Source organism: Manis javanica, chromosome X, assembly GCF_040802235.1.
Source record: "Manis javanica isolate MJ-LG chromosome X, MJ_LKY, whole genome shotgun sequence".
In the NCBI taxonomy this organism is placed as follows: Eukaryota; Metazoa; Chordata; class Mammalia; order Pholidota; family Manidae; genus Manis; species Manis javanica.
In genome coordinates this window covers 99,027,927-99,051,158 of record NC_133174.1, presented here as the reverse complement: position 1 = coordinate 99,051,158, position 23,232 = coordinate 99,027,927, and the positions used below count along the sequence as shown (strand labels likewise).

Genomic DNA, 23,232 nt, shown 5'->3' with positions numbered 1-23,232 from the left:
ATGTGTGTATTTATCTAATATGCAGTTTTTTTCCTTAGGGAAAGGGTTCATAACTTTCATCAAATTTTCAAAGGGGTAACATTAAATAAAAGCTTAAGAATTACTCCTCTAAAGGATTTATATGAGGAATAACTAAATGACAATAGACACTACATGTAGATATAGGAAGGGCACACACCTGTCTATGTGGCTTAAAGTTTCTCTGCCCCTACACAAATACCAACATAGAAAGTTTCAGCCCCAGGGGATGGGGTGGAGAGCTGCGGCACAGCTAGGGCATGTGAATGGCTGTGTATTAGGAGAACTGGTAGGCTGCAGAGACAGAAAGAAGGGGACCAGAAATCCACAGGGCAATGTAGCACTGAGGCTTAGTAACTAACTAGCTGGTAAAATCTTCAGGTGGCAGCAGCTACATACATGGCTGAACAGAATTAAGTTACCTGAAGCTGGCCCCTTTTCGTAGGAGCAGTCATGTCAAAAGAACTTAAGGAACTCACCTCTCAGCAATATTTTTTGCAGACTGGAGAAACCGTGCCTGGTCATTTTCTTTCAGGATATGCTCAGCTTGGTTGATGAGGACTGTTGACCGTTCAAGACACTGGCGGCAATTAGCAACCTGCTGTGCCAACTTTCTCAGTTTCATAACCTTAAATGAATTAGCGACAGAAAAATAATAAAACATCCAGTGCTTAATTAAAAACGATAAGACAACATGAAAGATATTTGCTACAGTAATTCTAAATAAGGTCGATTTATATCACATGGTCCCTGAACTAGCCACTCACCTTCTCATCCTACCCTCTACGTCTGTCTTGCCAACCCCTCCTCCGAACTATAGCCACTTACCTATCCTGCAATACATTCAGTCATATACTCTAGGTTATCAGCCTCCTCTTTTTATTGAGACACTAATTTTTCTGATTATAAAAGCAAGGCATGCTCATTATAGAAAATTTGGAAAATAAAATGTATAAAAAGAAATACTACCACCTGGAGATCATCATTAACACTTTATTGTCAATATATTTTCACATACATGTTCACTAAAAGTACCTCCCTTTTCTTTATGAGTATCTACATTTCTCTATATATATTTCTCTAAGTATCTTAACACATACCTGTTTGTTCACAGATCTGTATTTTCAGAAACCTCAATTCTTGTGTTATTTGGGAACACCCAGCATGGCAAAGTATATTGGTCATCAATCCAGGCTCTCAAAACTTCTCACATTGTACACACAGCATAAGTTTATAATCACTACACTGACCAGCAGACCAATAAGCTTAAAACCGTATAGTTGCATGGAGGCTCACATCTGACCTTGACCATGATTCTTCAGGTCCCAGGCTAAATGACTAGAAGTCCTCTCTCCTTTATTGTTTACATCTAATCAGCCCATGATTCCATCATTTCCCTTTTAGCAATGCCTGTTATGTTCTTCCCTTCCATATGTACTGCCACTTCCCTGACTGAGGTCTTCATCAACTCATGCCAAGAATCATTCCATAAGCCTCATAACTTGCTTCCCTGACTTCAGTATTCTCTCATTCTGATGTTCCCTGCATATCTCTGCCTTATCAGTCTTCCCTCTCCCTAAGAAACTACAATGGTTTCCCAGTGTCTTTCAAATTAAGCCCGAAGTCCTTATACTGGCATTCACAGTCCTTCCATAATTCTGGCCTGCATTTCTACCATTACTTTTTTCTTTTGTATTGGTTTGTAAGATACAGAAAGTAAAGCACCCGAATCTGAAGTGCACAGCTCAATGATTTTTTTTTTTGCATATACATATACCCACATAACCATCAACCAGGTCAAGGCATAAAACATTTCCAACCACAGAACTGCCATCATTTTTATTGGTTCATAGCACTAGGTGCTTCTTCTTTGTGTCCCTCTCTAAAACCTCATTTCTTTTTGCTTTCATGATCTAAGTTCAAACTAGAATCACTGGGATGAAACTTTGACATTAGTAAAGTCAACTCTGCCTCGGCTTCACTGGAACACTGTGCTTTACCTTTGTCTCTTTGATTTTGACAGCAATCATTTGCTTCCTCTGCTGGATGATCTCTACCAACTCATCACATTCTTCCATAAGTTTTGCTTCATGCATAGCAGTATTCACCTGCCAAGAAAGCCCAGAATATTACACAGTGATTGCTGCCTTGTCCCCTGCTGGCTCTCAAAGGTTCGGACCGACAGCTAAGCATGCACAATTTCTTCCATACCTCCCTCATAAGATCCACTCCTAGAAGAAGGGTAGAGATGAATATTAATGATGCAAGGGCATTGAAGCACCACAGACAGGAAGCTCTCTGGTCTCTGGTAGGTCATGATCGTTAATGGAAGGCTGGGCAGAAGGACAGATGAGATGGGAGCCTATTATTCCCACTGTGTAATTCAAAACTAGAATGGCAAACATTAGAAAATATACTACTGTAAACGCATTTTCTAGAGAAAATGTAGATTGAAGTGAAGGAGCTAGGGTGGGTTTGCACAGTTGCATCAGGTGAGATAAAACAGCCACGCACAACTAATAGAGCAGAAATATGGCTGAAGAGGCAAAATCTCAAACTAAAGGTAAAGCAGTGATATTAAAATATTTCCATGTCAAGAAGCAGCTCAAAAGAGCAGGGTCCTTGAGTGTTTTCTGAACAGGAAATACTCCAGGGAAAAACTGTCTTCATGATGTGAATAAAACATCTCAAATTGCTTGGAAGGCATTGAAAGCCCTGGCATTTTCCTTGTCTGCAGTTTCTTTGAAAATATAGTGAGGTATTTTCTTGCTTATTAACTCTTAGTTGAAAACAACTGGAGTTACCTTGATATGCATTCTTGGATGGTTGGGTGGGTGGGTGGTTAGTTGATTGACTGGTTTGTGGAAGACTCAATCTCTTTCTTTGACTTTTGCTCTTTAGTTTGGATTAGTAGGTTTGACTAAATGGCTTCATGTCTGTGGAAAAACTTATCATCTCTGAAAATACCACTAAGGTAATCTTAGCAACCTACATATGTAAATCTCTCCCCAACCCCAAAAGACTTTTGGAACGGTTTCTGATGTTTAAGACTAAGTTTCAGTACCAGTCTTCCAAGGCCTAGGCATTAGGGAACACAGGCCTTCCTTTTAAGTCACTACATCCTCTTCTTTGCTCTGTGCTCTTTCCTTTCTTCCCAAAGGCAGCAAGAATTTGACTTACACATTTCTTCCCAATTGCCCACCTTACTCTATTTCCTGAAGTTCTTTCCTACCTCCCAGCCTAATGATTAAACCCAGAGTCAGACCTAGTCTTCCCCAATTTCCACTCTTCCCTGACAAAAACACACACATACCCTGTGTGGAGAAAATGAAGGTTCCTGTGGCCAGGATTCTCCCCTGGCTCTGGTCAGCTAGCTCACTACACACGTGTGCACAACATGTTGTTATTGACTCTATATAAAGAGCTCGGCCAGGTGCTCTGGGATGCTGCACGGCTGAAGGGCTGCAAGGCTGCAGGAGAGCAGAGGCTGGAGTGGTGGCTGCACCAAGGACAGAGACTGAGACAGCTGCAGGGGCAGGGAGACCGAGAGGCAGAGACCTGCTTGCTGCAGACTTGCTCTGAGTGGATGGGATTCTAGTGATTGACCTGCCACCATGGGAATGAAGTTGGGTATAAACCGTTTTACCCCAAGAATGTTCCATTCATTTTTTCAGTCTCATTGAATCCATAGTGAATTTGTCCGGGGCTGAAACCCATTGGCAAGACACCTTGTTTGAAGGCAAATATGTAGTTCACAAATGCCACAAGCCGCAGAGGTTTAAGAGACTACAAAAAACTGATTTTGGTAATGCTCCTGTTCTGTGTTGAAATGTAAATGAACTAGACCTTTTTACCTTTCACTTCTTTCAGAGAGCATATTTGATAGTTTCTTGGGAGATTTCCCACATGCATATTCTATAGACCTTTTATTCCTGGATTTAGAGTTTGTCAGCCTACCCTCCAATCCACCCCCATGAAGAACTTCCCCACTTATACCCTCCCCTCAGCTCAGTTGTATCCATCAGTCCTACAGAGCACTGCATGGGAGTTCAGAAGGAACTGAGATTTCCTGTAGAGGTGGAACAGTATGTATGAAATAGTGGGTGAGCCCTATACCCACTGTAGAGAAAATGGAAGTTCCTATGGCCAGGATCCTCACCTGACCCTAAACTACTTAATAATGTAATTGGCCTACTGTGTAGACTAATGTTTCCACACCCATTGGCAACTAGCCATTATTGTCAGTGTTACTATATAAAGAGCTCTGTCCAGTGCTCTGCCTGGAGGCAAATGCAGAGATGGAAATGGATTGTGAATGACCCAGAAGTGAACATGATTCTAACATTCAACCTGCCACCGTGAGAATAAAACTTGGCATAAATCCTTTTACCCCTAATGTTCTCTTGTTGTTACTCAGTCTCACTGAATCCAGAGTGAACTCGCAGGGAGCAGCACCTCTCAGGGAAGACACTCAGGCTTACATGAAATTGACTTATGGAAACAGAACTCCTCATTGGCATCTCCATTTCTACAGTGTCCTCCACTCTACAGTCAATACCAGCCAAGTTTATTCCTTGAAATATTTTGCCCAAATTGATTTTCCATTTCCACAAAGAAGATTGTGAAATGTCAGCATTAAAGATCATTTAGGAAAGTTTTCATTTCAGCAAATGTTTATTGTGTGTTTACATCACATACAAGGCACTAAGTGGGTTCCTGATGGAACAGAATGATGAAAAAGACTCAGCTTCTGCCTTCAAGGTACTTACACTCTAGTGGAGATGAGTACATTCAGCTAAATACAATTTAAGGAATAGCAGAACAGGTAATGTAACAGAATACAAACAGAGCTTTATGAGAGCACAGAGAAAGGAAAAGTAGTTGCCTGTGGAAAAGGACAATCATGATTAGGGAAGGTTTCATGTAGCTGAGATGGTCTTCAAAGATGAGCAAGACTTGGACATGCAGAAATGAGATTTAAGGGGAGAGAATTACAGGCAGAGAGGACAGTATGAATCACATGTGCAAAAGCACAGACAGGAAAGTAGAGAACATGTTTGGGTAAAGCATATCAGCCAGACAGATGCAAAGGAGGGAATAAAGTTAGAAACGGAGGTTGCAGATATATTATGGAGACTGCACAGTCATTTTGAGTCTTTCAGTGTATGTGGATAAAATTTCAGAATCTTAACATTATAGGAACACCTTAACTATTGTTAGTTAATGCGTTAGTTGATAAGGTGTGGACAGAAAAAGCAGGCACAGTCTTCAAAGAAGTGGGAAGGCACAACAAACTTCTTAATTCCCATTATTGCCCAGCACAGGACCGCTACCCTACATTCTCAGACTCCACAACATCACAGAAAAGAGGCTGAGGTGGGCTTTGTTCAACATGCAGCACTTTCTGTGCAAAGGCAATGGGAAGGGTAAGTGAGAAGTAAATCTGACATCTGATGGATTATCAAGGAATTGTTATGAACAGTTTTGTCACCCTACTGAGCTGCAAAGAATTCATTACTTATAATGATGCACTCAAGAAAATGCAATATTCTCTTTGTTTCTTTGGGTTTGGCTTTTTTAGATTCCTTGATTGTAGTTAACAAGACTGTATTGTATACTTGAAGCTGCTCAGAGAGTGGATCTTGTATGTTCTCACCACACAGACAAAAAAAGGGTAACTATGTGAGGTGATGGATATGTTAACTAACTTCATCACTAACAGCATTTTGCAATATATATGTGTATCAAATCACCACATTGTACACCTAAAACTTACACAAGTTATGTGTCAATTATATCTTAATAAAACTGGGAAAAATAAAGAAACACAGTATTTATAAAGGAGATGTAGCACCAACTGAGGCAGCATCTCAGCTAAGGTGTTAATCCAGATCATACACACCATCCCCACCACGGCCCTCTGTACCAGGAATGTTCAAGGCATAAAAGGAAGAGAAAGATGGAGCAATCTTCTTATTTCTTTTCTAAAGCAAAACACTGCAATATTTCAAAAATGGTCTTGCCAGCTTTACATAAGAACTAAATGAAGCAGGGATGGTTTATAAAATGGATTTTATTTGTGTTTTTAGATCTGGGGGAAGGGTGGTCTTTTAAAGGGTTAGGGGATATGTAAAACTGTTAATAGAAATTTTTGTCCTCTGCATAGAGCAACCATGGCTTAGGAGGCCAAAAAATTACAGAGGCAGAGCTAAGCAACCTACTGCCTTGGTGCCTATGTTAATTTTTTGGCAGAGGAGGCAGTAAGGGGTTTGGTGGGTAGAGATAGTTGAGGGTTTGGGATGTTGAAGTTAGAAAAGTAGTGTGGGTGGGGAGCTGGTAGCCAGACCATCTCTATTAGCATAAGAATTCCAGTATATTGGTCTCAAGAATCCATGCTGTGGGAGGTCTCCAGACAGACACACAGACATCGACTGACAGACATGTTTCCTGTCAGGTTGCGGGTGCTTACAATGCAACAGGCACTGTTCTATTTGTTTCATACATTTAACTCACTTACTTCTCCCATTAATCTTAATGAAGTTTTCACTACTATAATCATTGCCATTTTACAGAAGGAAAACTGAGAAACATAGAGGTTATGTAACTTGGCCAAGGTCATATAAGTAATAAATGAAATGGCAGAGCCAGGAATTACACCCAGACAGTCTGGCTCTTGTCCATGATTTTAACCACTGTGTATGCATGTGAGAAAGAGAGAGAGAGAGAGACAGATACAGATACAGAAAGACAGAAACTGTGCTCACAAACTTACTACTTTGCCTCTCAGAGTTTGTCTTTCAAGAATTTCACATCCCTGAGTGTTAATCATTGCAAACATTTTGTGTAATTCCTTCTTAACTTTTGAAAAAAAAATACAATATAAAAGTGCATATAATGTAACATTTAGAAAACATATAATACACACACGTATATGGACACACGCACATTCTCCATGTTTATTTTATCCTGAATTCAACTAACAAAAATATTGTCAGCAGAGGGAGAGGACAACTTGTTCCATATACAAGCCTTAAGAATGGCCCTGTGGCGACTCCAAGAAGGGACTAACGGTTACCAAAAGGAAGGGGTTAGGGAGGGGGTGTAGAGGGATGGAGAAGGGGATTAAGGGGCATTATAATTAGCACACATAATATAGGAAGGCAGTATAGCACGGAGAAGACAAGTAATGACTCTATAGCATCTTATTATGCTGATGGACAGTGATTGCAGTGGGGTGTGGTGGGGGTAATAGATAATATGGGTGAATGCTGAAACCGCAATGTTGCTCATGTGAAACCTCCATAAGATTGTATATCAATGATACCTTAATAAAAAAATAAAAATAAAGAAGAATGGCCCTGTGGCATGTGGCAATTCTGTATTGATTTTAGAGTCTTCTCTCCTCAGGAATCAGACCTCCAAACTTTGTAGCCTTAGGGTTAATTTCTTTGTCTGCCCTCCATCCTCTTTCCATACAAGGTAATTGCTTAGAACATGCCAGAAAAAAGTGGGAGAGGTATAATCTAGATTGAACCCAGTATTCTTATGGATATAGCTATAAATCCTACTTGAAATGAGGCAGAAACTGGAAACCTTCTCTCCATCTCTTCAGAACCACAGAATTGTTAGATCTGTAAAAGACTGAAGAAATTTTTTATTCCTAGCCCTTCTTTACAGGTAGATATATGAGGCCTAGAGAGGAGAAGGGCTTACCCAACATCATGTTACTGATCAACGACAAAGCAAGGCTGGAGCCAGATCTCCTGACCCCCATATGCAGTGTTCCCTCCATTCTTATTGCCTGTTTTGTGAAGCACAGCACTTGCTTATTATCTCTGATGATGATATAAAACTCTCTGGATCTCACCTCTGTGTATTTATCCTAGAAATATGAACAGTTTTGTCTACACAAAAAGAACTACATGAATTTATTTGTATTAGTTGAAAATTGGCAATACCTGAAATGTTTTCCAGTGGGGGAATGGGTAAACAAATTATGGAACATCAACAATAAAAAAATTTTTTGAACTATTGACACACACAACAACTTGAATAGAACTCAGGGCATTATGATGAGTGACATAAGCAAATCATAACATGTTACATACTGTATGAGTCCATTTACATAATATTCTAGAAGTTAAAAAATTATAGTGATAAACAACAGATCAGTGGTTGCCAGGAGGACAGATTTGACTATAAAGAGATAGCACAAATGAATTTTGGCGGGGGGGTGGGTGGGTCATGAAACTGTACTGTTCTAATTGTGGTGGTGATTATACAACTCTATACATGCAATAAAATTCATGGAAATACATACCATCCCTGTCCCCCAAAAGGTTGAGTGTACGTAAAAATTGGTGAAATTTGAATGAGGTCTGTAGTTTACTTAGTAGAATATTGTACTAATGACAATTTCCTGGTTGTGATAGTTATGTGGTTATGAGAGATGTTAACATTAGGGAGAAATACATGAATGGCATGTGGGCATTCTCAGTATTATTTTAGCAATTTCTATGTGACATTAAACTTATTTCAAAATTTAGAAGAAAAAAAAGAAATAAAATTCTAGAAGTCCCATAATATTTTATGCAGTTCTGGTGAACCAACATTTATGTAGTTTTCTAAAGTTATAAAATATGTCTTCAGGCCTTTGTTCAAGTGGAATTTCAACTCACACCACACTCTGTACCCTAGTTTACTTTTTCCCAGTTTTATTGAGAAATAATGGACATACATCACTGTATAAGCTTAAGACATATTGCATGATAGTTTGCATTACATGTATTGTGGAATGATTATCAAAGTAGGTTCAACCAATATCCATCGTCTCATATAGACAGAATAAAAAGAAAAGAAAGAAAAAATGAAAAAAATTTCTCCTTATGAAGAGAACTCACAGAATTTACTCTCTTAACAACTTTCCTATATATCACACAACAGTGTTAGCTGTAGTCATCATGTTGCATGTTACACTCTAGTACTTATTTATCTTACAACTGGATGTTTGTACCTTTTGACCACTTTCCCTCAATTCTCTTCCCCCACCCCCACCCCTGTGCCTCTGGTAACCATAAGTCTGGTCTCTTTTTCTATGAGTTGGGGGGGATTTTGTTTTATGTTTTAGAGCCCACATTTAAGTAAGATTATATAGTATTTGTCTTCCTCTGTCTAACTTATTTTACTTATCATAATTTCTTCAAGGTCCATCCATGTTGTTGCAAATGGTAGGAGTTCCTTATTTTTTAATGGCTCAATAACATTCCATTGAATATTTATACCACAACTTCTTTGTCCATTAATCCACTGATGGACACTAGGTTGTTTCTATGTGTTGGCTACTGTAAATAATGCTGCTATGAACCTGGGGTTGTAGATATCTTTTTGAATTAGTGTTTTTATTTCCTTTGGATATATTCCCAGAAGTTGAGTTGCTGGATCATGTGGTAGTTCTAATTTTTTGAGGATGCTCCATTCTGTTTTCCATTGTGGCTATACCAATTTACAATCTCACCAACAGTGCACAAGGGTTCCTTTTCTCCAAATCCACACCAGCATTTGTTATCGCTTGTCTTTTTTGATGATGGCCCTTGTAACAGTCATGAGGTGATATCTCATTGTGGTTTTAATTTTCATTTCCCTGATGATTAGTGTTTAGCATCTTTCCATGTACCTGTTGTCCTTTCATATATTTGGAGAAATGTCTGGTCATCTCTGTTGTTCATTTATTAATTGGGTTGTTTTCTTGCATTGAGTTGTGTGAGTTAACTTTGGATATTAACTCCTTATCAGATATATGGTTTGCAAATATTTTTTATTATCTGTGGGTTGTCTTTTCACTTTGTTGATGGTTTCTTTTGCTGTGCAGAAGCTTTTTAGTTTGATGTAATCCCATTTGTTTTTTTATTTTGTTGCTTGCACTTTAGATGTAATATCCAAACATTTCCAAGACTCATGGCAGGAAGATGTATTCCTATGCTTTCTTCTAGAAGCTTCGTATTTTCTGATCTTACATGTAAGTTTTTAATACATTTTGAGTTAATTTTTGTGAGTGCTGTAATAATAGGTCTAGTTTCATTCTTTTACATGTGAATATCCAGTTATTCCAGCACCATTTATTGAAAAGGTTATCTTTCCTCCATTGAGTATTCTTGGCTCCCTTGTCATATATTAGTTGACCATATACCTGGGATTATTTCTGGGCTTTTGATTCTGTTCCATTGATCTACCTGTTTTTATGCCAGTACCATAGTGTTTTGATGACTATAACTTTATAGTATAGCTTGAAATCAGGAAGTGTGATGCCTCCTACTCTGTTCTTCTTTCTCAAGATTTTTTTTGGCTATTCAGGGTCTTTCATGGTTCCATATAAATTTTAGGAGTGTTTTTCCTACTTCTGTAAAAAATTCCATTGGAATATTAATAGGGATTACACTGGATCTATTGATAGCCTTTGGTAATATTGACATTTTAATATTAATTCTTTCAATCTATGAACACAAGATACCTTCCACTTATTTGTGTCTTCTTCGATATCTTTCACCAATTTCTTGTCATTTTCAGAGTAAAGATCTTTTTTCACCTCTTTAGTTAAATTTATTTCTAAGTATTTTATTGTTTTTGATGCTATTGTAAATGGGATCAATTATTTCTTTTTCAGAAAATTTGCTGTTAGTATATAGAAATGCTACTGATTTTGGTATGTTAAGTTTGTATCCTGCAACTTTACTTAATTCATTGGTTAGATCTAACAGTTTTTTGGTTGAGTCTTTGGGATTTTCCATATATAAAATGATGTCATCTGCAAATACAGACAAATTTACTTCTTCCTTTCCAGTTCTAATACATTTTCTTTTTCTTGCCCTATTTCTGTAGTTAGGACTTCTGGTATTATGTTGAATAAGAGTGGTAAGAGTGAACACCCTTGTCTTATTCCATCTTAGAGGAAAAGTTTTCCAACTTTCACCATTGAGTATCATGTTGGCTGTAGACTTGTCATATATGGCTTTATTATGTTAGGATATGTTTCTTCTATGCCTAATTTGTTAAAAGTTTATATCATGAATGGATGTTGAGATTTATCAAATACGTTTTGTTTATCTATTGAGATGATCATATGATTTTTCCTTTCATTCTATTAATGTGATATATCACATTGATTGATTTGCATATGTTGAACCATCCTTGCATCCTGGTTATAAATTCCACTTCATCATGATTATATAATCTCTTTAATGAAATGTTGAATTCAGTTTGCTAGTATTTTACTTAGAATTTATGCATCTATATTCATCAGGAATATTGGTCTGTAATTTTCTTTTTTAAAAAGTACTGTCCTTTTCTTATTTGGGTATCAGGATATGCTGGCTCTGTAAAATGAGTTTGGGAGTATTCCCTCCTCTTCAATTTTTTGGAACAGTTTGAAAAGGATTGGTGTTAATTCTTGAAATGTTTTGTAAAATTCAGCAGTGAAGTCATCTGGTTCTGGTATTTTCTTCATTGGGAAATTTTTTATTACTGATACAATCTCCTTACTACTAATTGGTCTATTCAGATTTTATATTTCTTCCTGATTCAGTCTTGGTAAGTTTTATGTTTCTAAGAATTTTTCCATTTCTTCTAGGCTGCCCAGTTTATTGGTGCATAGTTGTTCATAGTAGCTTCTTAGGATCCTGTGAATTTCTTGTGTTATCAGTTGTAATGTCTCCTTTTTCATTTATAATTTTGTTGATTTGGGGCCTTTCTCTTTTTTCCTTTATTAGTCTAGCCAAGGGCTTGTTTCTGAGCTCTGATGACAGGCATTTGGGGGAAGAGGGGTGGAGTGAGTGCCACTGGCTGAGAATTGGATAGGACTGCAGGCTTGGTTCCCTACCCAAGTGAGGCTATAGGATGGGCTCCACAGTTGCCTGGATTCTCTGGTTGGGCTTACTAGATGGTCAGAACTAGGTACTTTACGCAGTAATAGATGGGGCTATGAGTTAGCTTCCTTGTCCTGGAGGTTGCATCATAACAGGACCCAGGGCCTATACAGCTCATTGTTTTGGAACCCAAATCAGGCCAGAGTATACACTAAACTCCCTGGTCAGATGAGGCCACCAGTTTTGTTCTGAAGATGGGGGGAGCCACAGGCTGTGCTTGCTGTTTAAGTGCCACTGTATGTAAGGCTGTTGTATGGACTATGTAGTTTCCTGTGCACTCAGATTAGGGTACCTGGTTGGACAGGCTAAAGGCTGTATTTAGCAATGAGCAGAGCTATGAATTAGATTCCCTGCCCAGACACAACAGGAGAAGCAGCTCTACAGCCCATAAACTTCTTTGTTGTCTGAACTCAGGCCGACCTGTACCCCAAGTTCCCTGACCAAACAGGGCCACTGACTTTGCTCTGAAAGCTATCAGCTCTCCCTGCCAATATCTTTGCTCATGGGCTGCTGGGCTGCACAGCTTTCAGGAGTTGTCTCTGGCTCTTCTGGTCAGATAGGGTCAGAAGACACACTCCACAGCAGGTGCAGCTATGTCTTAGCACCCTTGCCTGGGCAAAAGAGGGAGGGGCCACTCTAAGCTACTGGTTTCCCAATTTTCCACTCAATTTCCCATACAGGCTGTCTGGTTGGGAGGGGCTGAGAGCTACCCTCAGCCTTGACTATGAATTAACCCCCCTGCCTGTGCATAGCATGGGAACACCCCATGCCCGGTACTGGCTTTGCTGTGGGTACCATCAGCTCTGCCTGCCCTCCTCTCAACTCAAACAGCCCTGGGCTGCACTGCTTCTAGGAGTTACTGCCAGCCCTTCTGGTTACACAGGGCCAGAAGACACTCCACTGTGGGAGGGACTATGATTCAGCTACTTGCCTGCACATGAGCAAACCAGGATCTAGGGCCACAAAACTCCTCATTTATGAATCCTAACCAGGCAGATCTGCACTCTGCTGAGTTCCCTGGTCAGAGTGTACCCCCAACTTGGTTCTGAAAGTAAACAAAGCTTCTGGTTGGGACTACTACTTTGGCACTGCAGGTGTGAACTCGGTCTACCCACTCCCCACTTCTCTGTCACAGTCATATTCCCAGTGACTGAGCCCCACAGATTACCCTGCAATCCCCATGGTGTGGGATCAGAGTGGGAGCTCCTGAAAAGTGACCCACAATGCTAAGGGGTATGGTTTTTCCCCCAGGTTCTCCTTTCTCACTGGAGGAAATGACAGCTCAGAGGAGACCTCTTCATGTGGTGCTGTGCTGGCCTAGGGGAGGGGCAATGCAGTCAGTGTGTAGCTGCTACTCTTACCCTTTTCATGCAGCCTGTCTTGGTTTCTGTGGACAGGGAGATGCTTCAGCTTCAATCCCGTCTTCTAGGATTCTCTCAGTGATGTCCTGTTCTTGAATAGTTATTGACCATTCTTGTGACAGGGAGTGAAGTCAGGAACAACCTATGTCACCATCTTGGTGACATCACTCTCACCTAGTTTTCTTATTTTTATCTATAACACTTATAACCCTAAATAAAATATATGTTTATTTATTGTGTCCCCCTCCCAACTAGAATGTAAGTTTCTTAATGTTAAGGACTGTTTTGTTCACTACTGCATCTCTAACACCTAGAACAGTGCCTGACCCACTGTAGATGGAACAAATATTTGTTGAATGAATGAATGTGAGTGTGTTGGCACTGAAATAAAGGTATAATGAATTATATACTAGGTTATACATCTTTATTACATGAGACAAATTTCCCTTACATTTTCATTTTACATAATTACTCAAAATAGTAATTTTGTTCTGTAATCTACATATTTTTTGCATTATGAAAGATTCAAAAAGATGTTGGAATAACAACCTAGGTGCTAGGAGATCACATATTCTGAAATGGTTCCTTACCCAATGTCAAAAGAAACCAGTTACCTCTCCTGGGTAATTGGCTGTGCTTTACTCAACTCACTCTTATGATGCATAAAGATTGTATTTATAACAGCTAGCCACCAGAGGGTACTGTTTATTCAGTTATCTTTTTTCAGCACCTATTGTGTACCAAGCCATGTGCTGGGTATGAAAAAGTACAGGACACAGTACTCACTCTGAGTTTACAGTCTGGTAGGGAGACAAATTGGTACATAGAAGTGCTATGCATAGGGTGCTCTGGGTACATAGGGAAGGAACACCTGAACCAGATTAGGGAGAAGGGGAGGGATAGAGCATGGTCATGGCTTCCTGAAAGATGTAATGCCTGAGCTGAGGCTTAAGGGGCAAGCAGTAGTCGGCCAGCAGAAAAGGGGAGGAATGTAAGTTCGGTGAGGGAAGGTGCCACATTCACCTTCCTGGTGTCTTTCCAACACCTGGCCCGAGGCAGAAATATGGTTATATACCTGTGGAATGAATGAACAATGTATAAAATGCAGGTGGTAAAAGGGTATTCTAGAGAAGATCATGATGGGTTTTATAAACCTTTGTCTTAATGGTGATGAGGAACCACTGAAGTGTTGGTGGTAGGAGAGTGACATGTGGGCTTTGCATTTGAGAAAGCACATTCCCACAGTACTGTGAAAAATGGAGTGGAGGGGGACAGTGTAAGTGAGAAGACGAGTTAGGAACTGTGGTTTCTGGAATTAATGTGGCATGGTCATGGCCACTGCCATCAAGCTTACTGTACAACAAAGGAAAAGAGGACCTAATCAGATAGTTCCACTGCAGCAGAGCAGGCCATGTGATGGATGTGTGCACAGGCTGCTGCCCAAGTTCATGCAGCCAGTGGGTGGCAGAGCAGTACCAGAACCCAGATTTCCTAATTCCTAGTCTGGCCCTTCCCCCGAAGCCCTCCTTTCCACTGCCTTTCACAACCACAGAATTATGTAAAGGAAGGAGAGCAGGGCGAGCCATTGAAAAATCATGCCTTCTTTAGCCTCAGACTAGACTTTGGGGAACATTTACCCCCTCTTTGTACTCAAATCTGACACAAACAGCTCTCCCTAAGACGTCTGTTTCTGGGAGATGGCTTCGGCATGCTGATACTCCCTGTATACTCACAGAACAAGGAACCCCTACTGGGAGAGCCAGGGAAACTCGCTCCTGGTAGCTAAGGAAGAAGTCATTCTTTCAGAGATAGGGGACTTCAGATGACAAAAGGATAAAAAAAAACCTGGTTCCACATTCACAAAAGATAGATGGTCACTAGAAGAAGCAAGGGCCCAAGTGGAAGAGTAAAACTAGCTGAAGAAGAGCTATATAGTGCTTCTAAGCTGAGGGGGTAGAATGACGTGGAAGAGTGGAGAAGGTGAAAGAAGATATAGAAGGACCAGGAAAGGGCCCCAGGACAGGAACCTGAAGAATTGTGTATGACAGCATCAGGGGGAAGGAAGCCTCAGAACAATACCCAACCCCATGACTAGGTAACAAAGATTTCCAGGGGCCCAAATACTTTATGAGTCAGGACAGAGACTAGAGCTAAGGGGTTTCTATGGGGGAAAATCCTAAAGATGTAAAAGGGTCTTCAGGAGAGCCTTTGATCAAGTTGTCTTGGTGAGGTTAGGGTTAGAGATCTCTGGACAGGTTATCTTGGGGTTAGAGATGGAAAGGGGGAGAGGGAGAGAGAAAGTGAGAGAGTGAGTCCAGTGGATAGGAAGGGAGGGAGAGAGAGACAGAGAAATAGAGACAGAGACAGAGGGAGACAGAGCACATGCAAGGGGCTCTCTGGGAAGGGTGTCTGGGAATCCTGGCATGAGGGTTTATATTTACTGAACCAAACCAAATTTAAAATTGTAAATAGTTAAAAGAATGGGCTTTGAAGTCATTCAAACCCCAGAGCAGCTTCCTAGTTCTGCTGCATATCAGCCACCTTTCTGGTCTTCAGCAAATGGCCCAAGTTTTCTCCTCCGTAAACGAGGATAACACTAGTATCTAGCCTCATAGGGTTTTGTTCATGTTTGTTCTATTAAACAACAGAAATAAAGTGCCTAACACATTTTCTGATATATGATAGGTAGTCAAAAAGTTGTTTTTGTTTTGACTACTACCACTGTGATGATGACGATGCCCGTGAATGCTATTGCTATAACCACTATATCTTCTGGGGTCTTCTGCAGAACAAACAAGCAGGCACTCTTTTATCATCTGGTTTATTTTTAATCAGTTTCTGCATCTGTTTTGCTTTCTGGAACATACTAGATCATGAGTTGCTTTTCTCTGAGATTGCCACGTACATCCCTTTTGTTATTCTTCCCACACCGAAGCATCTAGACCTAATTCCCAAATGCAGTTACCTCTACACTGCTGGACAGGCTCGCCCTGCCTTTGAAGGGAAGATGGCCTCTCTTCCTACTAGGTGGCAGACCATTACCTACTTCCTCCATTCAGAGCAGAAGGCTGATGCCAGTAGGGAGGGCAGTTGCTGATTTCTGACAAAACATTGATTACATTTCACATCCTTAGCTAGGAAGGAATTTGGCTGGCTGGAGCTTGTTATTCTTTTTTTCTACTCTGTGCTCCTCTTTAATTAACACAATCCCCCAGGCTAAGAGCCCAAAAGATATTAGACTGAGTCTAGAAAAAATAGGTGTGCAAGCAAGAAAGCTATCTAACACATTCCTTCACTTATAAAAATATAACACTGTGATTACATTCCATTTTAGTCTCTTCTGTGGTGCTCCCTGGGGAAGAGGACCCCCCATCTTTCCTGTACCTTGAGCTCCAAGCAGAGAAGAACTCCATCCCTTGGAGGCTCATTAAAATCTGAGTCACTAAAAATGCTTGTTAATGCACTGATGAATACGCTACTTCCCACCTCCAAACCCTGCACTACAGAGAAGGGAATTCACCAATTAGCCTGCCTGTGGCACTGGTAAAGAAGAATGAGAGGCAGTTGTGAAAAATATGAACACAAGAGTGTGGTATGAAATTATTACTGGGCTCAGAGATGCCCTAGGTTACACCAACTCATTCAGGGATCCTATACAGATGGGCGCTGCCTTACAGTAAAAAAAATCCCTGAGGTTCACATATGTGTGAGTGAGCACTTGTGTGTGTACTTGTGTGTATATCATGCTTATAATTCATAATCTCTCTCCACTGTCACTAGGACAAAACAGGTAGGTCTCTGTCCCTACCCCCGCACTCGCTCAGACAACTACTATTTTGGAATTTCTTTTCCCTTACAGGTCTGCCCTTGATGTTTCTCTTAACCTGACTCACCTATATATAAATGGTGAGGGTATGAGGGGGAACAGAGAGAGTTACTTTCGGTCTTTACTTTTTGTCTAGGGCTCAGGGGCTCAGTTCTTCACTTTGGGAAGTACAGTAGCTTCTAGAGAAAATATAGAGCAAAGGAGAAGAGATCTCCACTGGGGAAATTTCAACGAGCTGATCATCTTAATACGTTGTTACCATTAATCAAATAAATGATTAATTATAATTGTGTAGTTATTATAGCTATATAGTTGTTACGGTTTAGACTAGAGAGTGCATCCAAATATATCTGATCTCTGTATTTGATCTTTACAACATTCTTATGAGACAGATAGGGCAGGAATTACTTCTACATTTTATGGATGAGAAAACCAAGATCCAAAGAGATAAAGTGAATTATTGAAGTCATATAAACCAGCAAGTGATAGAGTTACAACCCAAACTAGGTTTTCTAATTCCAAGGCCAGAGCTCCTTCAGATTCCCCATAATTCATTCTAACCATCAAAGTTATCCTGCCCTTTGATCACTCTCTTTGTAGCTACAAGTTCTTTTTTTTTTCTTTGGAGGAAAAACATCCTCCTTTTTTCTTTTTGAGGTTTGCACATGCTAGGTTTCCATTTCTTCTCAGTACTTTTTTTTCCCAGGAAGCTTTGAGTGGAAAGAGCTCTGTATTTGAAGTTAAGGAGGCCTGAGTCTAAATTCCAGCTTTAACATTTGCAGGCTGAGTGACCTCAGACAAGTTGCTTAATATTGCTGAACCCATCTTTCTGATGGGGGAAATAAAAACGTCTTAGCACAGAGCATGGAACATAGTAGGAGTTAAATAAATATTAACTCCCTTCCCCACTCCTCCTCTGCCCCCACTTGGTATTCTAGTCTGGAAACATGCAATACTTCTTTCCCAAAAGGCTGAAATTCAGGCTTTATGTCTATACTTACTTATTTTACTGTAAAATAAGATGGCTGGCGTTTCAGCTCTTGATGGTTTATCATTTACAACTGATATTTCATAATATTTTGTTAGTTAATTGAGATAATTTTGGAATTTCTAACTTTTAAGAGAGTATGCTTGCACACACAAATGTGTTTCTAAATCATTTAAAGGCTTAAATTATTACTCAGAAATTACTTCCATTCTCTAAATCTGGATGAATCATTCTTAATCTCATCTAAGACCTAAAGGGTTGGGTTGGCTTTATTTGGATAGTGAACTAACTTACTCAGTTACTTTGTTCTGAATATACTGTAGAATTCAAGACTATGATATCTTAGATTTCAAGATTTCACATCTTCCAGTGCCAGATTCTAAATGTATTTTCTAAGGAAAGATATATCTACTAGCAGCCAGTTTCCTGTGGGCTGTCTTTAGACAGAAATGTAGTTTAGCTCTTGCACCTGGGTCTTTCCTTATTGTCATATTCTCCTCATTGAGGAGCTTCAGTGTGATAAAAAAAAAAAGGAAGATAAATTGGTCATGGGAGGGTGGGGATTTGGGACTTTGACAGAAATGGATTTGGTAGACAAAAAATAAGCTAGGCCGTAGAAGATTTTGACTGGAGAGAGGGTAGAGAAAACTTTACAATGTTTTCTTTATACATTTTAGCATTGTTGTAGTGGTTGCAGTGAACAGATGTGACTATTACCATTTTAAATATTTTATTATTAAATTTTGTAAAGCTTCCTAAAACTAGAGAATGTGATGGAATCTCATGTACCCATCCCCCAGCTTCCACAGCCATCAACATATCGCTATACTTGTTTGGTCTATTTCTCCCTTATCTTTTCTTGAAGTATTTTAAAGCAAATCAAAGACATCATATTATTTCACCCTGAAATATTTCAGTTTGCATCTCAAAAATTAAAGGATGTTTTATTGCATAATCACAATACTTTAAAAAATTCCTTAATATCATTCATCTAATGCTTGCTCCACATTTAAATTTTCTGAATTGTATTAAAAATATACTTTTAAAATTGATTTGTTTCAATCAGATACTTTATGATCAGAAATTTGATATTGATTTTTCAAAGTACATGTTTATTTCTAATGAATAACTAAATACTGCTATTTCATAGTGAAAAAATAGAAGACCCAATCAGTACCATGCACCCCTTCTTCTCTAATTATTGACCCTTAAAATTCTACCTTCAGAAATGTATGTCCTTCATGAAAATGCAGATTTTCATTCACTCATAAAACAGTGAATTTCAGGGCCCCAGCAAATATGTTTTGAGGGAGATTATTGGAGAGAAGAAAAGGTTACCACTGGGCAGAACAAAGAGAATGAGAAAATTGAGGGAAATGCAGCGGCAGGGGTGGTGGGAACTGTGGAGGGAACTACTTAAAGACCAACAGGGGGATAATATATGGCTGCTTAATCAAACCTGCTCTACCTCTTTCTGTATCGAAGCAACACAATCCCAAAGGTTCAGCAGTCTCATTTGTAACAGGAGTACTAGGCCTACTAGGTGATATCTGTCTGTTTTGTAAAGCCAGTGGGAGCTCTTGTTCTCCACTACTGTCTGGCACCCAAGAATTTTTCTGTTAGAAGACCAAAAGGCTAGATGCAGGTGACTGGATTCAGCAGCATTCTGCAACAGCACGGTAGAAGGATCATGGGAAAGCCCCATCTGCTCCCAGGGGACATTGCTGGTGGGAATGTAAGTGGCTTTGGCGAGCAGGGATTGTTGACAATATGTATTAATAACTTTTAAAATGTGCCTATGCTTTAAATTGTCAGTTGTACTTCTAGGAAACAAATATTCTTAAAAATAGAGAAATGGTAAGAAAAACGACAATGTGAAACCAACAGATGAAGGAAGTAGGTTTCACACTAAAAAAATAAGCAAGGATGTAGAAGATTTGGAAAAAAGTACTATCAATAAAACAATGTAATAGTTACATGTAGAATTTTGTACCCTATGGAAAATATACATTCTTCTCTTCCATTCATGGAATATTGACAATGGATCATGTACTCCACCACAAAGAACAACATAATACAGATACATTTTAAAAGTAGAGATTTATAGTCTACCTTCTCTGATGATAATGCTGCAAAACACAATGAAAATAACAAAAATATGAAATCCTAAATCCTTAACTACTTGGAAATTAAGAAACATGCTCCTAAACAATTCTGGAATCAAAGAAGAAATCAAAACTGAAATTCTTAATTTTATAGAAAATAATGAGAAAGCACACAATTAATTACAAGATCTACAGGATACACTTAAAGCCATACTCAGGAAAATGTATAAGGATTTGAAAATAAATGCATTTTTTAACTTAAGAAACTGGAAAAGGACAATAAAATAAAATAAATCAAAAGGAAATATTTAATTTTTAAAAAGCTGAAATTAATGAAATCAGAATGAAACTATCATGCAAACGATAACTGAAATTAACAGTGGGTTCTCTGAAAGTCCTGATTAAGGAAAAAGAAAGCAAAACAAAAGAGAAAATACAATATTAACAGTGGAAAAGATGATACACTCATAGAAACAGACAACAGTGTGCTGATGAACACTTAACAATTTGCTCTTTTAAAAAGCCACTATTTGTAGTGACTGTTGATTTCCACAGTGTAAAAACTCCCACCATGATGGATTTTAAGCTACCAAGGTGTAGTCACTAAACCCAAAAATGGAAATAAATTTGCATAATTGGTGAGCCAACTCCAGCACACCACTGGATAGATAAAGACAGGGAATATTATGTGTAACCTATGGGGCACAGTTGAAAAATCTGCTGAACACTACCTACTTTTACCTAAGAAGGTACAAAACTTTGAAAGACTGATAACCTGAGGCCAAATTGGAAGGTGATTAAAGATGTGTACTTTTTTAAAAAGACTCCAGGTTCAGATGGTTTTAGAGCTGAGCTCCAATGAACTCTTTAGAGAACAGATCACTCCTGAGCTGTTACTGAAGACCACAGAGAAAGATAAAAGGATCCCTAATGCATTTGGTGAATCTAGTATGACCACAATACCAGAAACCTAAAAATGATATCAGAAATAATAAGACTATACATTGACTTTACTTCTGAATATACACAGAAAAGTTCTAAAGAAAATAGAAACTGAAATCCAAAAGGGAAACAAAAGAATAAAATACTATAACCAAACAGGTTTATTCCAAAGTAAAGGAATGATTCAACAAAGAAAATGCATCAACATATAATGTTATATTAATGCATTCTGAAAGGTTTTTAAACAAAACTCAGCAGCCATACCAAATAAAAACTCTAAATAAAAAAAACTCTTAAAAATGATTAAATAAACACAAAGAGCAAACATCATATTAAATTGTGAAAATGCTAAGGATTATGAACAAGGAAGGATGTCTGATATCACCACTGTTATTCAATAGTCTTACTAGTGTTTTAGCTGAGACAAAAGAAAATGAAAAAATTAAATAATTAGTATAAATATTGGTAAAGAAGAGATATATATATATGTACTTCAGATAACCAAAGAGATTCTAGTTTTTTAAAAAATCAAAAATGATTAATTTGGTAAAATTCTTATATACAAGAAAATACAAAAAGCAAGAACTTTTCTCCATATACTGATTTAAATGGAAATAGAAAAGCAACCCATCCACAGCAGGGAAAAGACTTAACAATCAATCTAATAAGAAAGGTACTGTGCCTATTTGAAGAAAACAATAAAATCTTAAAGAGAAGATCCCAAAAATAAAACCTGAAAAAATGCAGAGATATACTATGATTCTGTTTGGGAAGATTTCATATCATTTCTTCCCCAAATTAATATATAACTATAATACAATGATAATCACAATTCAAACTGAGTATATTTTATAACTGTATGAAAGTTTTTTAAAGTTCACATGGAGAAGAAAATACTCAAAAACAGCAAGAAAATTATGACAAAGAAATATGGTATTACCAAACATTAAAACTTACCATAAATCCAGTATAATCAGAATAGTAAGGTGTTGGCATAAGAATAGAAAATTAAATCAGTGGAACAGAGTAGAGTCTAGAATTGGTCCCAGTACCTATGGAAACCCAGTATATGGCAAAGGTGGCATATCCATTCGATGGGAAAAGGACTATCGTGTGAATAAATGGTCTTGGCATAGTAATGATTTATCCAGAAGAAAACAAAACCACATATCCTAAAATAAATTTCAAAACCTCTTATCCTAAAATAAATTCCAGGTATATTAAAGACTTAACAAATAAAAAAAAAATCACTGAGAATATGGAAAGAAAGCTTAAGGAGGGGAACTTCCCTCCTCCACAAGCCAGAAAAAAACAAATGCTAAACAGGAAAATAAAGATCAGTGACAAACTGGGGGAAAGAATCACAACACATTTGAGAGATAAACGGTTAATATCAGTAAAATAATATTGCAATATTTTTAATATTTTTCTTGTAGAGAGAAGACCAAAAAGGCTAGGTGTAGGTGACTGAATTCAGTAGCATTCTACAAGAGCATGGTAGAGGAAAACATAGAAAAGCTCCATCTGCTCCCTTGGACATTGCTGGTGGGAGTGTTATATGGATATATATATATCCATATATAGTGTTATATATCCATATATATCCATATATATATCCATATATAGTGTTATATGGATATATATATATATATATATATATATACATATATCCATCCCTCTATTCATGTAACCAATATCCTCTCCCTGGGCATTTTCATTTTCATTCTCGTGGCTTTAAATGTGACCTATATGCTGATCACACAAGCAATAGATTCCCCTTTAAATTTATGGTGTCCAGCTTTAAGCAGGCCTCAATGCTTCCTTCTAGTCCTTTATTCCTCCTAACAGCTCTCTCTGCATCTCTGCAGTAGCTAATTCAAATCTCTTCATTCCTCAAAGCTCCAATCCCACCACCTCCCTTCTCATAGTAAAATCATAGCAAATGACTTCACTTCCTTCTTCACACACACACGGAAAAAATAGAACTCATCCCAGAGAATTCCCTCAAATTATCACAGCAAATCAATAAACACACATACCCTCATCTTCAACCATACTTCCCTTCTTCTCTTTT

At 38.4% G+C, this 23,232-nt stretch overlaps 1 protein-coding gene across 5 annotated transcripts in view; it reads right to left on the bottom strand.

Moving 5' to 3' along the window:
- MID2 (midline 2) overlaps positions 1-23,232 on the bottom strand; it is an 82,479-nt gene that overhangs the window by 20,552 nt on the left and 38,695 nt on the right. For all 5 annotated transcript variants that reach the window (XM_017657243.3, XM_036991408.2, XM_036991406.2 and 2 more), the window contains exons 4-5: positions 2,019-2,126; positions 498-646 (exon numbers count right to left, since the gene is read on the bottom strand). In XM_017657243.3, the coding sequence (XP_017512732.1) occupies positions 498-646; positions 2,019-2,126 (257 nt within the window). The remainder of the gene's footprint in view (positions 1-497; positions 647-2,018; positions 2,127-23,232) is intronic.